The sequence below is a fragment of the Macaca thibetana genome, chromosome 14 (assembly GCF_024542745.1).
Source record: "Macaca thibetana thibetana isolate TM-01 chromosome 14, ASM2454274v1, whole genome shotgun sequence".
In the NCBI taxonomy this organism is placed as follows: domain Eukaryota; kingdom Metazoa; phylum Chordata; class Mammalia; order Primates; family Cercopithecidae; genus Macaca; species Macaca thibetana.
Window position 1 is genome coordinate 19092814 of NC_065591.1, and position 16983 is coordinate 19109796.

Below are 16983 nucleotides of genomic sequence, written 5' to 3' on the forward strand. Positions count from 1 at the left end.
CTGGGAATTTGTTAGAAATGCAAATTCTCAGGCCCCATCCCAGCATTCTGTGTTTTAATACGCCCTCCTGGTGATTTTGATACATGTTAAAGTTTGTCTACCGCTGGGGTCACACAAGGTATGGAGAACCACAAAGACTTCTAGTGGTGTGTAAGCTGCCGGTGTCTTTGGCTATATTTCACTTCTCCCTTTTTTCTCTACCTTATATTATTGTTGAATCCAAAAAGGATGAGTTAGTTGTCCTTTGTCATTAGTACATTACTTTTCTGTGGCCTAAGTAAACAAGTAATTGAGATCCAAGAAATCTCTTCCTGTATGAATTAACTCATCAAAATCTCAGCCTTACAAGAGGAAGCTGCACAAGTGAATGGAAGCAGTGACACTTATTGTAACTGAACATTTCCTTTTCCACATGTGAAATTAATAGACAACAAGCAGCAAATGTGAGAATGAAATTGTAAACAGAGCCCAGTGCGATGGAGCTACCAAATCACTCTATGCCTACCACATCCCATTACGGTAGAAGTGAAACCCCGGATCATGAGCTGCAAAATTGCTGAAACTGAATATGCTACCAGAGAAGCTGTTAAAATTTTCAGCATTCTCTTTTTGTTTGTCCTTTGCATATCTCTGTGAGCTCATTGCAGTAGCCAGGAAGAGTTGTGAAGTTGGGTGGAGTCAGGGGAGAGGGCAGAATTTGGGAGATAGCTATTGATTTGGAATCATCATCATATAATACAAACACAAGCACAGTGGCCTGGATTTGAGGCTGACAAAATGCTTTTTGTCCGTATGTCCAGTTTTTAAGGGGTTTTAGAGCCAAGCTTTCCAGAAGAAGGAAAACCTTACTTGTACTCTCCTCTGCACCTGTCTTCGTAAGCAGTTAAATGCTTTTTTGTGTGTTGGTGATGAGTTTTGAGGGTTACCTTCTAGATGTTTGACCAAAATGAATGTTAATACACGTGAGCTAGATCTCTGTAACAGCAAGACAGGAAAGTCTACTTTGATAACATACCCAAGAGATATTTTCGAGACATTAAATGTGGATAAAATGGTAACTGTTCAAAGCTGTCTTAAAGCCGATAGAGTCCCATCTCCTTTCCTATTTAAGTTCTTTTGGTTCTGTACCCCAGCTGGATTCATGTGTTGAGCCAGAAAAGGAGAGGGATATTGCCATGTTTTTTCTTGTTTGTTTGTTTGGTTTGGTTTGGTTTGGTTTGGTTTTTTGTTTTTGTTTTTTTAGCAAAGGGCTTGGGACCCTGAGTAATAAGTAGCAGACGTCCCAGTGCTAACTAGATAAATCTAGCCTTACAGGCTAGACCAGATGGTGGGTTGGGAGTTGAGCAGTAGAAAGGCCTAATGGTGATAGCAGTGAGTATTTGGATGTCATTATTTTATTAGTTAGCAAACAGAACCATCCTTGTGGTCCCTCTTCGGTTTTATGCGTAATGGTGCTGTAGGTGTTAGCCCCCGAGTTGGCACAATAGTCTAATCAATGTGTTCTGATGCCTTTTTCGATATACACTGTCATCTCATTAGCAACACACAGGGAAAGGAGAACAAATAGAGTTTTACAAATCACTCTAAGTATCAGATCGCATAAGCCTGGGGGCCTCTGAAAGAGCAATTCCTTGTTTTGTTTTCCTTGAGGTAATTTCCTAGGGAAACTTGCCCTTGACGTTTTTTTTTGGATTACTGCAGTAGATCACCTGGACTCTGGCAAGGGCAGCTGAGCTTGGCTTTTAAAAAATTACAACAATGCCTCTGACAGTGGACATCTCCTTCAAATAAGAGAAACAGTAAAAAGTTTCTTTGCTTGAGGTATATCTAAATGGGACAAAGCCCTGATGAGCTTGGTCTGTTTGAACGTGTTATGCTGTTCTGCCTGGGCCCATGATGTGGGCACTCTTGTTCTATGCTCACATCAAGGGTAAGCCACTTCCTCCTGGCAGGGAATCGCACAGTGGGACTCAGAGAGGGATTCAAATGAAAACTGAAACAAGGCCTATAGGCACAGTGCCAGTTAACATCTCATTGGTCCTGTCATGTGGAGTGGATGCTCCTCACCAACAGACATTCCTCCACCCTCAGATCTTGCCACCTTACGAGGCTGAGCCTGCTGCCTGCCTGACCCTGCAGTTTGTTCTCAGGAACTACTAAGTGCAGACTAGGGCTGCCATGGACATTGGCATAGAGCATAATGGGAAATGAGCCCTGGCCATCCAGCCACAGCTGGGCATTATTGTTTTTCCTCTCTTGGTAGAGTTAGAGATTAGTATTAGCAAGGAGCTGTTCCAGAAAACTGGTCTCTAGATGTTCCAGTTCTCTTTCTCTTAAATGAGAAAGCAAAATACAAATTTGCGAAATGGCTTTCTTCTCCAAGGTCGCATAACAGGTGTTGAATAGGATTCCTGCCCCAAGAAAGCTCTACCTGTATCACCTTTTTCTTGGAACCAATGGGTTTGCATTTTCATTTACCTTAGTTTTGATCTCTGGGACAATAACAGCTGTTAAATGGCTCTCTAGGAATAATTTTTAATAACTTTTTCCTTATCTAATCTCTCAAGTGATATTTCCTAAATGTGAACTAAGACTCAGCAGGTGGTTGTGGTGGTGTTGACTGTCCTGTAGTTTCCTGCTAAGGTGGGAGAAGAGACATACTTTTCTTGCCTCCTGTGTTTTGTTCATTTGACATTTTAGTTTGAATGAGAAGGTATTCTTTAGCATTTCTAGACAAGGTGCAGGCCCTTAGGAAGTCCCTAAAGTTTCTTGGCCCCAGAATTTTTACAATATCAACTCCAAAGTTTCTTATCCTCTTTTCTTTCTTTGTCTGATGCAGCCTCCGTGAATGTGCTGGTGCAGAACTGCAAGATCTACAATGATGCCAGCTGTGACATTTCTGCAGATGGCCAGCTCCTGGCAGCTTTCATCCCCAGCAGCCAGAGGGGCTTTCCCGATGAAGGCATCCTGGCAGTATACTCCCTGGCCCCCCATAACCTGGGCGAAATGCTCTACACCAAGCGATTTGGTAAGGGATAGGAAGCCCAACCTAATGACAGAGGGACACTGGTGCCTTGGCATGGTCATTGCTAGGTGAGGCACGGCTTGGATGGGAGTAACGGTCACATACTGCCCCTACCTTCATTGGGGCACAGGCCAGAGAAAGATTGCTTTGCAGGAGTGCTGGCTAGTAACATTGCAGAAGCATCTCAGGATTAGAGTCCTACCGCATGCCCCTGTTACGTTGGCCAGGAATAAGGGAGGAGGTGGTCGTGGCACACAAATGCACTGCAAGACAGTTTGGCATTGTGTATTTAAAACCTCTCAAAGGCCGGGCGCGGTGGCTCAAGCCTGTAATCCCAGCACTTTGGGAGGCTGAGACGGGCGGATCACGAGGTCAGGAGATCGAGACCATCCTGGCTAACACGGTGAAACCCCGTCTCTACTAAAAAATACAAAAAAACTAGCCGGGCGAGGTGGCGGGCGCCTGTAGTCCCAGCTACTCGGGAGGCTGAGCCAGGAGAATGGCGTAAACCCGGGAGGCGGAGCTTGCAGTGAGCCGAGATCGCGCCACTGCACTCCAGCCTGGGTGACAGAGCCAGACTCCGTCTCAAAAAAAAAAATAAAATAAAATAAAACCTCTCAAAATGTGTCAGCTCTTTGGCAATCCAGCTTTTAACGAAATAATCAGAAAACTATACAACGATTTACATACAAGGGTGTTCACAGCAGTGTTACCATACAGAAAAATGTCAAATTGTTGCCTTGAGACTGTTTTGTTGTTGTTGTTGTTTTTTGCAGGGGGAAGGGGTGGTGGGTGTTTTGTTTTGCTGGTGTCACCTTGAGTCAAATTTAAGTGTTTTTTTTTGTTTTTTTTTTTTTAAGAGTTGACTAAACAAATGATGGTGCAGTGATGGAATTGCTCCACTGGCCCTTAAAACGCTCTTACAGAACAGTGTTCATAATGTATTAAATGAAAAAAGTGGGTTTCAAAATAGTAGTATCAGGATGTTAACAATTTTTAAAAATGTTGATAATAATAGTTAGCATTTATTAAGTACTTTCTTTTTTTTGTTTGGTTTTTTTTTTGAGACAGAGTTTTGCTCTTGTTGCCCAGGCTGGAGTGCAATGGCGCGATCTCAGCTCACCACAACCTCCACCTCCCGGGTTCAGGCGATTCTCCTGCCTCAGCCTCCCAAGTAGCTGGGATTACAGGCATGTGCAACCATGCCTGACTAACTTTGTATTTTTAGTAGAGACGGGGTTTCTCCATGTTGGTCAGGCTGGTCTCGAACTCCCTACCTCAGGTGATCCCCCCGCCTCGGCCTCCCAGAGTGCTGAGATTACAGGCGTGAGCCACCGCATCCGGCTTTATTAGATGCTTTCTATATGTCAAACACTATACTCAGTATGTATATGCCTTCTCATCATACTCCTCACTACAGTCCTATGAGATAACACCAGGATGAGCAAGTGAATATGAAGATTGGAGAAGAAGAGAAGAGTAAGAGTGAAAGTTGTTTCCTTGAAGTGGCCAGAAGTCTAGGAAATATCTCTCTGTTCTGTTGGCCCTCAGGTCCCAATGCCATTTCGGTGAGCCTGTCCCCAATGGGCAGATATGTAATGGTGGGCTTGGCCTCACGAAGGATCCTGCTGCACCCCTCCACAGAGCACATGGTGGCCCAGGTCTTCAGGCTGCAACAGGCCCATGGTGGAGAGACCTCCATGAGGGTGAGTGCCATTGCTTGTGCTTTCACTGTATGGCATCTCCCCTAGGCTTGGAAGGGTAATGAGGGACAGTGGTGTGACCTCCCAGCCAGGACCAGAGCTATCATACAGTCATAAGGCGTAAGGAAGGGCTCCAGTCAAGCCCATCCATGATCTGCAGGCTTCATTTGTGGAACCTCTGGACTATCAAAGGCCCTTCCTCACACCCTAGAACATGTGCTGCATTCCCCAGAGGCCTGCAAGTATCTTCAGATAAACTGAATATTTCCTTACTTCTACATGAAACTTTTAATCTGGAGATGCATAAAGGACCCAATGAAATGCTTATTTTTAAAGCTTTGTGTGTGTGTGTGTGTGTGTGTGTGTGTGTGTGTGTGTGAGGAAACAAGCTGTAAAAAGTAATAGTATGCCATGAAATTTTTTTTCCTGTGAGTTATAATTATGATGGCAGATGAAGACTTTAGGCAGCTGCTTTATCCTTAATCATCCCATTCATTTCACCAGTGGAGAAAAGGTCCTGTCTAGGACCCTCTCTTGTCTGAGGCGTGTCTCTCTTATATTGCCATAAAAGCCTTCTGGGCATCCTGTGGTTGGTGGCCTTTTGGCCTCAGCCAGACTAATGTGCCTGAGTGAGCATCCCACATCCCATAGGTGCTCATTTATCCAGGGTTTTGTCAAGGGGATTCAAGCATTTGAACAGTTCTCTAATTAGATAGTATTTAAGCTTTGTCTGAAGCTAAGAACCTGTGAATTTCCCAGTACTTTGTGCAGTCTGTACCATGTATAGTTGGATGTACTTGTTGGTCCATTTTTTGTCTTTAGCTGTGTAGTGTGTATGTTTAATCCACCCAATTTGGTTCAGTGTAAGCTCCTTAGAGGGATATCCCTCAGGGGCCTTCATTTAGTGCTGTGCATGTAGATGGTTGTTGAATGTCTGGAATGGGAAGCATTTGTTTTAAAGAAAAAACTAGAGAGAGCACCCATTATATACAAAGTGATAGAACGTGGGTGGCCTGGTGTGGTCCTTTCTTCTCCAGTCTCTTCTCCCTCCTGTCTCCTACAGATATCCTCTGTCCAACTACACTGAACCACTTTCCGAGCTTCTTGAATTTGGCAAAGTGCCTTCTTGCCAGGGTGCCTTTACTTGGAATGCCCTCCTGTCCCCTATCTCCAGCTACCTGGAAGCTTTTCACCTTCTGTGGCATCTTTCTTAATCGAATTGATCACTCGTTCCTTGTGCTATCATTGTACCCCTTACACACTGTTATGGCAGTGCTTGTCACATCAAACTGCAGTTATCTGTTTCCATGTCACTCTCTTCTCCTGGACTGTGAGCTCCTTGAGGATAGAGACTGTGTCTGTTTTATCTTTATGAAGTCCAAGAACTTCATGGGGAACCTGACACTTAGTAGAAAGTGAATGAATGAAAGAGAATCTCAAAAAAAAAAAAAAAAGTATCCTCTTTACAACTTCCAGGTGGTAACTAGCAGAACCAATGATGGATGACATAACATCATGTCCCCACCAAGCTTCTGAAAGGAAAACAAGTCATTCTCTGCTCTTGATATCACAATGACAAGAAAGTTCTGATCTTGAATTCGATATGGCTGGAAATATTTGACATTGGGTGAATAGGAGATGTCATTGTGGGATATTCATCAAGCCTATTTTCTTATCTAGATGTTTGAGGATGGAAGTTGAGTTTTCATTTAAATATTCTTCTGACCGGGCACAGTGGCTCACACCTGTAATCCCAGCACTTTGGGAGGCCAAGGTGGGTGAATCACCTGAGGTCGGGAGTTTGAGACCAGCCTGACCAACATGGAGAAACTCCGTCTCTACTAAAAATATAAAATTAGCCAGGTGTGGTGGCGCATGCCTGTAATCTCAGCTACTCGGGAGGCTGAGGCAGGAGAATTGCTTAAGCCCAGGAGGCGGAGGTTGTGGTGAGCCGACATGGTGCCATTGCACTCCAGCCTGGGCAACAAGAGTGAAACTCCATCTCAAAAACATAAATAAATGAATAAAAATAAATAAATATTCTTCTTTTGCTTCTCTTAAACAGACTTGGCTGGTAAAAGCACCTGGTCTCTGCTTTTCACCACCTGGAATCCCAGTCCCAACAGCTGCCCTTCTAACCCTTGCGGCCTAATTGTGGAATAATTGTTTATAATCATTAAGAGACAGGATCTGATTTGGGTAGCTCTGACAGACCTCTCTAGTCTGTTTCATAAGCCAGGGCTCTTGCCCAACTCCCGCACACAGCCTGCCAGTCCTCCATCTTAGCACAGTTCCACTTTTCCACTGTAGCCAGAAACATCTGGCTGAAGACAAACAGTTACAAAGCAGAAGCCAAGGTGGTGGGATCCGTTGTCACATAGGGGACTGGCAGTTCAGGGAATGTGGCTAGAGAACTCTGCTGAGGAGATGTGGTCATCCAGTGAGTCCCTGGCTGTCCTGCCCAGGGGCTCAAGGCAGCTAGCCAGCAGCTGCATGCTTGGTGACTAGAGCTACTGCCAGGCTGCCCAGTGAGCCTTTTTTTGTTTCTCAGTAGGTACCATCTGCCACCAAGCACTAAGAAAGGGAGCTGAAGTACTTAGAAAGTTCCCATTTGGGAAGTGTTCCTGTCACCCAAGAGACAGGATCAAGGCATCTCAACAAGGTTTAGGTCCATCTGATGTCCACCCAGTCTGACTTTAAAGCCCCATGCTACAGAAAGATTTCTGGTTTTCCAGGTCTTGGTTGCCCCTTACATCCAAAGGCACCAGATCACTCAGCAAATGTCCCTGAATTCAGTGATTGGTGGAAGGGAAGACACCAGCTTTTTTGGATAGCTGTGCTGTATCACCATTTAAGGCAAGAAGTGAATTTTTGTCTGAGAACAGGGAGCAAGGGTTTAATGGGACAGTACAGCATCTCCCTCTTTGCACAGGTAAGTGTAGGTGGTGTCTCCATCTCTAATGTCAAGCTCTGGCCATAAAGGAATGCTTTAATGGGTAATGGGCCTGTCCTAGAGCTTTGCTACTCAGAATTCCCCTTCTCTCTGGTGGTACCTCTTGGAATTCACTGTGGTAATGTTCAGAGAGGCAAATGTGTTGGGCCAACAGACATTCCCAGGAGAACATCCTCCAGAGCATTGATTTATTTTAAGATGGCACTAAGTGACATCTCTCCCCAAGAGATGATCTCTGACACAATCCCATATGAAAACTCTTCTGAAAATGAATTGCTAATTGCTATTAGCCTTGATGCACTTACTCTAAGCAGTTCTTCAGACCTCTGGATCAGTGCTTCCCAAACTGTGGTTCTTGGACAACTTACATTAGAACTAGATGGGTCCTTATTAAAATACAGATCCGTGTCAGACCTAAATTCAGAATAAGAATGGGAGGCAGAGGGACCCAGGATTAGTATTTTTAAAACAAGCTTTCCTTCCTTCATTTTAGGTGTCTGCCCTCAGCCTCCTCAGCAAGGCAGAGTCAGTCTCAGTTCTACTTGCCATTGTGGTTTTGTGCGTGGTGCTTTGATTCTTTGCTAATTATGTTGCAGGCACAGTGGTGTTTGTCTTCTATTTCCTACCAAACTCAGCTTTTTGGCTGTGTGTGCCTCACCTCCCATCTTTTCTCGGCTGTTGCTGCTTTCCAGGTTTCTCCCTTGAATAGCTGTATGTGCTGGAGTCTTTTCTTTATGTTGAGTCATTTTAATTTTTGTCCTTATTTCTAGGATCTAGGGTCCTTTTGATCTTTCCCTTCTCTTTTTACCGTGTTAGTCCTCCCAATTTTAGTGATGGGTACATCAGGAAAGTAAGACTGGGCACAGATTTTCTCTCTCCCTTCCCACTGTCCATTTGCGATTCCTCCAGACTGGATATGCTACTCTCTATGACTCAGAGTCTTATTTTCTGTCTGATTCCCTTCTACTTGAGCCAGAGAGGGCTTTTTGTTAATTTTTGTTTTGTTTTTAGGTTAAGCTTTTAGAGACTGCTGAGCTGAAGTTTTGCTGAATTCTCAAAACACTTAAACTGCCTGTGTTCCTTCTTGGCTTTCATTTTCTAATTGGAACCAGGCACAATATTGTACAGAGAACTGCAATTAATTTTCTAAAATAGTGGCAACTTACACAGTATAATAACTTTGGTTGTAACCAAGTGAAAGCATAATAACAAAAATACAAAATTACTAATGAAACCGGAAAGAGTCATATACCACATTGTTCCTCTAGTTTGTATCTCAGTAAATTCTGTGTTACTTAGGAATAGGGGCAGAAGTCTGCAACTGGGCAGGGAGGTTCAGGGACATGAGGGCAAAGCTAGGTCATCTTGAGCTAGAAAGCAAGAATAAGGATTAGTGCTTTCAGCACTGGAATTAACACGGACCACCCCCACCTCCCAATAAGTGGGGATTGTAGGCACCTAAGTGGTTTAGTAAGAAGTGAAAAAGATCCTCATTGCCTAATTAATTGCTGCAGATCCTAGAGGCACTAGGAACTTGAATCTCACCAGGAGTAGTTTGCTTTTCTTTTGGGTCGTTTTATTGGCAGAAGGGATGACTAAGGACACCTTCATTTGACTTGGGTTGAGGAGGAAGCTCTGGGATAGAATGCAGTTTAGCTCCCCTCTCTCCATGGAACAGTATTGTGGTCTTTAAGGGAAAGCCTCCAATACCTAAGGGTCAATTTTATTGAAAGCTTTTTCTTTGTGGCTGTGTGGTAAAACCATAGCCAAGGGTTGAGTGAGTGTTACCTAGACAAATCAATAGTTCGTAGGACACATTGAAAAGAAAGTATCCATCTCTCTCCCTCTCCTCTTCCCCTCTCCATTCCCCTTCTTCTTTCTTCCTTTCTTGACCTAAGAGTTTTGCTGGTCAATAGTGGACTATCCCTTTATACCCCTTCTCCCTCTAGAGCGCTAGCAATATGCCTCCCCTTCACCCTAAACAGGTCCCAGGCAGCAGGGAAGGAAAGCAGATTTGTGGGTTTTTTTTGAGATGGAGTCTCCCTCTGTTGCCCAGGCAGGAGTGCAGTGGCACAACCTTGGCTCACTGCAGCCTCTGCCACCTGGGTTCAAGTGATTTTCCTGCCTCAGCCTCCCAGTTAGCTGGGTCTACAGGCACCTGCCACCACTCCCAGCTAATTTGTGTATTTTTTGTAGAGACAGGGTTTCACCATGTTGGCCAGGCTGGTCTCAAACTCCTGACCTCAGGTGATCCGCCCCCCTCTGCCTCCCAAAGTGCTGGGATTACAGGCGTGAGCCACCGTGCCTGGCCTTTTACCATTTTTTATAGACCTACAGCCCACCCAAATCTGATTGCGCCGCAGTTCTGTGTGTACTCCCAGGGGACCACATCAGCATCTCGGGAACTTATTAGAAATGCAGATTCTCAGCCCCATTTGAGATCTGCTGAGTCAGAAACTCTGGGGGCGAGGCCCAGCCATGTGTGTTTTAACAAGCCTTCCGGATGACTGTGCGCTAAGAAGGAACAATGGGCTGTAGGGCGATTCCATCTAGACCTCACCTGTCAATGTATCTTGATCCTTTCCCCTTTTGTTTTTGCTCTATCTCTTACTATCTCTGAAAATAAACATTAGGTTGCTTGCTTTCTTTTATACCATTGGGTAGCCATCCTTACAGAGACTAATGATGGCTGCTGCTGCTGATGATGATGATTATCATTATTATTATAAGTTCATTAAAATGAACCATAGAAAAAACTTGGGATCCAGACTTCTCCAATTAGTGGTAACTATAGTTGTGGCTTAGATCCTGGGTCAGGATGAGTGCCCACTGCTGTCAGCACTGACCAGAATTTATATAACTTCACAAATATAGGCTCTTTTGACTTGTCCCAGCTTTATTCTTCAATCTACAAACTTTATTATGACTCTCTCCTTCCCTGCCCTTGAATTGAACTTATAATATAGACCTAATCATCTGTACTTACCTATATTCTACAAGTTTGATTTCCAAAAGTGACCTAGAATTCTAGTTCAATCCGGAGTATTCTCTAGAAATCTAAGGAAACTGAGCCTTTTCTTAATCTTGTCTGGACTTGGGGGTGGCAAATACCAAAAATAATGATATTTTATTTTTGTATGCTGGAAGGGTACTATTTCTTCAAGGGGAGATTGGGATAAAAGAGAGATGTCTTTGTTGTCAAAAATGATTTACTCCTTCCTAAGATTTTGTCCTCATTAATTTTCTTAAAGCTGCCTGTCAGTTGATTAAAAGCTGCTTCCGCTGCAATTATCTTAAAGTTGACTTCTGAGATGTGGCACAAAGCATCTATCCTCAAAAAGTTCTTTTCTTCAGAACATTGTAGGAAAGCGGGGAAGGGATATAGGAGAAGTAAGAAGTGTCTCTGGTGCGATTTGTCAGAGAAGGGGGGGGGGCAAGATAAAAAATTAAAAATAACACTAGAACTGCAGTCAAAGCCATTCACTTAGGAAATTTTTCCATGACAGATTCACCAACTCTGACAGTGTCTTTCCTCCGTGGCCTCTTAGTAGAGTGCAGTCTATGCTGCATTTTATTCCATTCACTCAAAAAAAATGTATTGAGCCCCTATCATTGGTCTATGAACAAAATGGACGTAGTCCCTTCCTCTGTAGTGTGTCCATGTGCGATGCCTGGCTTCTTCTGGTCTTTTCACTGCCATCTCCCCAGCCCTCACTGTGCTTAGCTGCGGGAGGCATGCAACATTTGCTTCCTAAGTGTGTGTTACTTTGAAATCTCATGTGCCCTGGGTTTCTCTGCATGTTCTCACATGTGCACCCTGCTCACCATCACTATCACTGTGACAGCCCATTACTCAGTACGCCCTAATTGAATCAAGGTACTAATGAGATAGTCCTGAAAATAAGGAGCATCTTACTCATTTCCACGATGTTTTCCTTTTTTGTTTTTGAGACGGAGTTTTGCTCTTGTTGCACAGACTGGAGTGCAATGGCACTATCTTGGCTCATTTCAACCTCTGCCTCCCGGGTTCAAGTGATTTTCCTGCCTCAGCCTCCCGAGTAGCTGGGATTACAGGTGCATGCCACCGTCCTGGCTAATTTTTGTATTTTTAGTATAGAGACAGGGATTCACCATGTTGGTCAGGCTGGTCTCGAACTCCTGACCTCGTGATCCGCCTGCCTCGGCCTCCCAAAGTGCTAGGATTATAGACGTGAGTCACCGTACCTGGCCTCGTTTCCACAATTCTAACCAATATCAGTGAATTTCTCCAGGTTCTAGTCTCAGCACAGAGACATGATGAGAGGTTCCCAGTAGATAGTTTAAAAAGTGAAAGGCAAAACATCCTTTTTTTCAAGAATTGGTAGGAAAATCAATTAATACATTTGTAAAAGCTGAAAGTATTTAATATAATCCCTGTCCTGAACAGAGAAATACTACTTCTTCCACACACACACACACACACACACACACACACACACACACACACACACACACACAAATGGATCAAGCAAAATATATGGAAGCATACTCTTATCCAAGGTGAATCTCTAGAACTCATTAGACCATTTCCTTTGAGATGTAGAAAGCCACAGAAGTTCAAGAACTTATGTTGTGCTCTGTGCCCAGAGATGTGGAAACCAGAGTAATTGCTTTCTTTCTATTTATTTATTTTTTGAGATAGAGTTTCACTCTGTTGCCCAGGCTGGAGTGCAGTGGTGTGATTGCAGCTCACTGCAACCTCTGCTGCCCAGGTTCAAGCAATTCTCCTGCCTCAGCCTCCCGAGTAGCTGGGATTACAGGCACCTGCTACTGCGCCTGGCTAATTTTTGTATTTTTAGTAGAGATGGGGTTTCACCATCTTGGTCAGGCTGGTCTTGAACACCTGATCTTGTGATTCACCCACCTCGGCCTCCCAACGTGTTGGGATTACAGGCATGAGCCACCATGCCCAGCCTATTTGTTTAAAATTTTTTTTAAGAGACAGGATCTCACCCATGCTGGAATGCAGTGGCACGATCATAGCTCACTGTAAATTTTAATAACTGGGCTTAAGCAATCCTCCCACCTCAGCCTCCCAAGTAGCTGGGATTAGAGGTATTGCCACCATGCCTGGCTATTTGTTTGGAGACATGCAGATCCTGCTTTGTTGGCTAGGTTGGTCGAACTCGTGGCGTCAGGTGATCTTCCCATCTCGGCCGCCCAGAGTGCTGGCCACTACAGGCAGGAGCCATCACGCCCAGCAAGTATAATTTCTGGGAATTCCGGAAGCTGTGAATGCCTCAGTATTTCTTTAAGCACAGAAGTAGATTCCTCAGCTGAAGTAATGTCTGTGCTTTGATCCTAATGGCCAGGCGTGGCCTTTGGAAAGCAGCGGGCCAATTGAAAAATAAATAAATTTGTTCCTCTCCTTGAGGAACAAATGAATAAGACAAAGTTTACAGGACTCAGCAAATCATAGGAAGTTGCCTAGAAATGCCTTGAAGGCAGCACATTGTAACACATAGTAACAAAGGGCAACAAATTTGAACAAGTTAAAAAAAAAAAAAAAAAAAAAAAAAAAACGCTGTTTGCTGTTTGCCCTTTTTTTCTGCTGGGAGAAAGCTTTCGTTTGGATACGTGCAATCTAGGCAGATTTGTTCCTGCTTCAAAGGGAGAGAGTTAGGTGACTTGGTATTTTGATTTTTAAAAAATTTCCAAACAAAGCTATGATTTGGGTTTTTTAATAATCACTTTAAAAATTGGGTGCACTGGCCAGGCGCGGTGGCTCATGCCTGTAATCCCGGTACTTTGGGAGGCTGAGGCGGGTGGATCACCTGAGATCAGGAGTTCAAGACCAGCCTGACCAACATGGAGATACCCCGTCTCTACTAAAACTACAAAACTAACTGGGGTTGGTGGTGCATGCCTGTAATCCCAGCTACTCGGGAGGCTGAGGCAGGAGAATCGCTTGAACCCAGGAGGCAGAGGTTGCAGTGAGCCAATTTCGTGCCACTGCACTCCAACCTGGACAACAAGAGCAAAACTCCATCTCAAAAAATAAAATAATGGGTGCACTGCCTGTGAGTTAGCCTTGCTCTGTCAGAACAGTAAAAATTTAAAAATAATAAAAATTGGCCGGGCATGGTGGTTCACGCCTGTAATCCCAGCACTTTGGGAGGCCGAGGTGGGCAGATCACAAGGTCAGGAGATCGAGACCGTCCTGACCAAGATGGTGAAACCCATCTCTACTAAAAATACAAAAATTAGCCAGGCACGGTGGCAGGTGCCTGTAGTCCCAGCTACTCAGGAGGCTGAGGCAGGAGAATGGCATGAACCTGGGAGGCGGAGCTTGCAGTGAACCGAGATCATGCCACTGCACTCCAGCCTAGGCGACAGAGTGCGACTCCATCTCAAAAAATAAAAAAATTAAAATAATAAAAATTATAAAAATTACATCACTGTTCTGTGAATTCTGAATTCCAACATAGAATATAAAGGTTTGGAGAGAGTAAAAGAAATTAAAGTTTTTATTTTTTATTTTTTTTTTATTTTTACTTTTTTTTTTTTTTTGAGACGGAGTCTTGCTCTGTCGACCGGGCTGGAGTGCAGTGGCCAAATCTCAGCTCACTGCAAGCTCCGCCTCCCAGGTTTACGCCATTCTCCTGCCTCAGCCTCCCAAGTAGCTGGGACTACAGGCGCCCGCCACCTCGCCCGGCTAGTTTTTTGTATTTTTTAGTAGAGACGGGGTTTCACCGTGTTAGCCAGGATGGTCTCGATCTCCTGACCTCGTGATCTGCCCGTCTCGGCCTCCCAAAGTGCTGGGATTACAGGCTTGAGCCACCGCGCCCGGCCAAGAAATTAAAGTTTTTAAAAAGCAATCAGACTTTCCTAAGGGTGAAGAAACTCAATAATTCATTAATCTAAGCAGATCAACAGCTGAAAAAGAAGAAAAAGATGGCCAAGGTATCTCTCCCACTGCCGCTCTAGGATATGTGCATTTCTCAGCCTGTGATGAGATGTGTAGCCATCCATTTCCAATGGAAAGGTCAGCTGTCTCTTAGCATCTGCTTTCTATTGATTTTTCCCTCTTCTCAGTTGATTCTCTTCTAGTAACCCTCACTAAAACCTTAAAGCCTTCCTTAATTCCCATCATTATCCAGAAGGCATTTTTCCTCTTCACAGTTCCTTTCTTCCTCAAAGCCCCCTTGCTTTGCACCTTGCACCTTGCACCTTTTCTCACAGCTCTTCTAGCCTCAGTTTCCAATTGTCCCCTTCCTCCAGCCAGCTTCCATTGTCTTAAAGAAGATCTGCTAACTGCACTTGACCTGTGGCCACCACTGTGAGGTTTTAGCTTTACAGATGATGAGATTCCCAAATGTAAACAAAATAACCACAAAGTTTTTCTTTTAACTTCTTATCTGGGCTGATCTGAACAGTGCCGTTTGCTGCTTGAACTACTGGTCTGAGTTTTATTGGCATGCAGTAGGGGAAGAAAAAAAAAATGACCATCTTGTTGAGGACTGCAATACCTTTTTCCTCTTCATTTTAAAAGGATGGAGAAGAAGGTTTCCCACTGACCTCCTGGCTCCCTCTCATTCTTTTCCTGTCTATCTTTGAACAAGGAACAAGACACTTTTAGTTTTGATCTGAACTGTTTTCTTTTGCTCTCACTTCCTATTAGTTAGAGTTTGAGGGGTAGAGAGGCAAGCAGTACAAGAGATTGTCTTGGACACCAGAAGTGGAACGATCATTATCTTCTACTCCCTTAAAACCACAAATATCTTGGCAACCAGACTCATTCCCTATTGACATGCTGAGACTGCACTAACTCTAAGAAATTTCTTCTTTCTAGCATATTGATTCTATTTCCCTTCATAGATGTTAGACAGAAATGAGAATAGTCTACCTTGGGAAGAGGGGTTGCTGTCAGCATTCGTCATATACCAGGGAAGAGCTGTAGTGGAGACAGGTGAAACCAGGACTCATCAATCATGAATCAGCAGCTGGGTTTTGTATTCAGCCCCACAGAGGGTCCCCTGTTCCTGATAATCCCTCCAGTGTAATATAATTTGGTGGTGTAGCTGCACAGCATGTCTCTTGTGTCAGAGAGAAGAGTGGGGGACAGGGTGGGTGTTCAGCAGGCCACCCAAGGTTTGTTCTGAACATACCATAGGGAGCTTCAGGGCACCTGACTAGTATTAAGGAAACCTTTACTCGAGATGTTTTTAGGGTGTCTGTACATGAAGACCAGAGCCATCTCTTATACTGTCTTTGTCAGTACTGATGACCTTTGGGTTTACAGAGTCAGTCCCCATGGAAATCTAAAAGGGGACTCACAACTCACCCAGTCTCTGGGTTAGAAAGACTGATGACCAAAACCATAAATAGTTTGGGATTAGCAGAGCTAGGTAACCATCTGTGAGTACTGAGAAACTTGTCCAGATAGTCTCTCATCTATGGGGCTAATTGTGAGAGATATTTCCCCTTAGCGAGGTGGACTGAGAGCTGTTCAGCTTTGGCCAGGGAAAGGGGTGGACACTACATCTCTGGGTGCTTTTCAAAATGGGCCAGATTCTCATTGTTCAAGGGTCCATTAGTTTCGGGCATGTGTGAAATGAGGATGATTGGACCAGATGATCTCTCAGCCTATGGATCAGTGATTAACGTCCCATCCTGCACCCTCTGTGCCCTCCTCCCCTCTGTACGTCTTGCTCTCATCTCCCTTCTTCCCACACCACACTAAAGTGTGCTAAGCAAGCAAGTGCTTATCAGGATCCAGGAGGCTGGTGATCTTTATGTGGCATTTTATGGCTTCCTGCCACAAAGCAGGAATTAGCCCAATACCCGAACATGGGAGGAGATGTGCACTTGAGAACTGCCCTTTCGGCACTGTTTAAGGACTCGAGCATGAGGGAGTGCCATAACTGGAGGACAGATTGATGCCCCCATGATTCCTGCAGCTGCAGAAGTTGGGAAGTGGCTAGCAACAACCCGGGAGTCTCAATATTTCATTACTTCTCTCCAATCCCTCTGTGACCTTGTCTCTCCTAAGCTGGGTTCATCTGTCATATTGGTGTCGTGAGGGTTTTGTCCCCAAAGGAAGTTCCTATACTAAGAAGCAAATAGATAATATTTGCTTGTTAATCCCTCTGCAGCAGTAAATGATAAAAGGTAAATTTGTGACATATGAGAGGCTTGTTTGTTACTTCCTGGTCTGGAACGTTTCTAGGAAAGAGGTCTTTTATTCTTCTGTTTCAGACCCCCATTTAAAAAACCCAGCACAGCAACTTAAGCATCTGATTACTAAAGTCTTCTTATTCTCC

At 44.2% G+C, this 16983-nt stretch overlaps 1 protein-coding gene across 9 annotated transcripts in view; it reads left to right on the plus strand.

Moving 5' to 3' along the window:
* The window catches only part of AMBRA1 (autophagy and beclin 1 regulator 1), a 218057-nt gene that overhangs the window by 176792 nt on the left and 24282 nt on the right, over positions 1–16983 (plus strand). For all 9 annotated transcript variants that reach the window (XM_050757527.1, XM_050757529.1, XM_050757530.1 and 6 more), the window contains 2 exons: positions 2840–3028; positions 4577–4731. In XM_050757527.1, coding sequence (XP_050613484.1) covers positions 2840–3028; positions 4577–4731 — 344 coding nt within the window. The remainder of the gene's footprint in view (positions 1–2839; positions 3029–4576; positions 4732–16983) is intronic.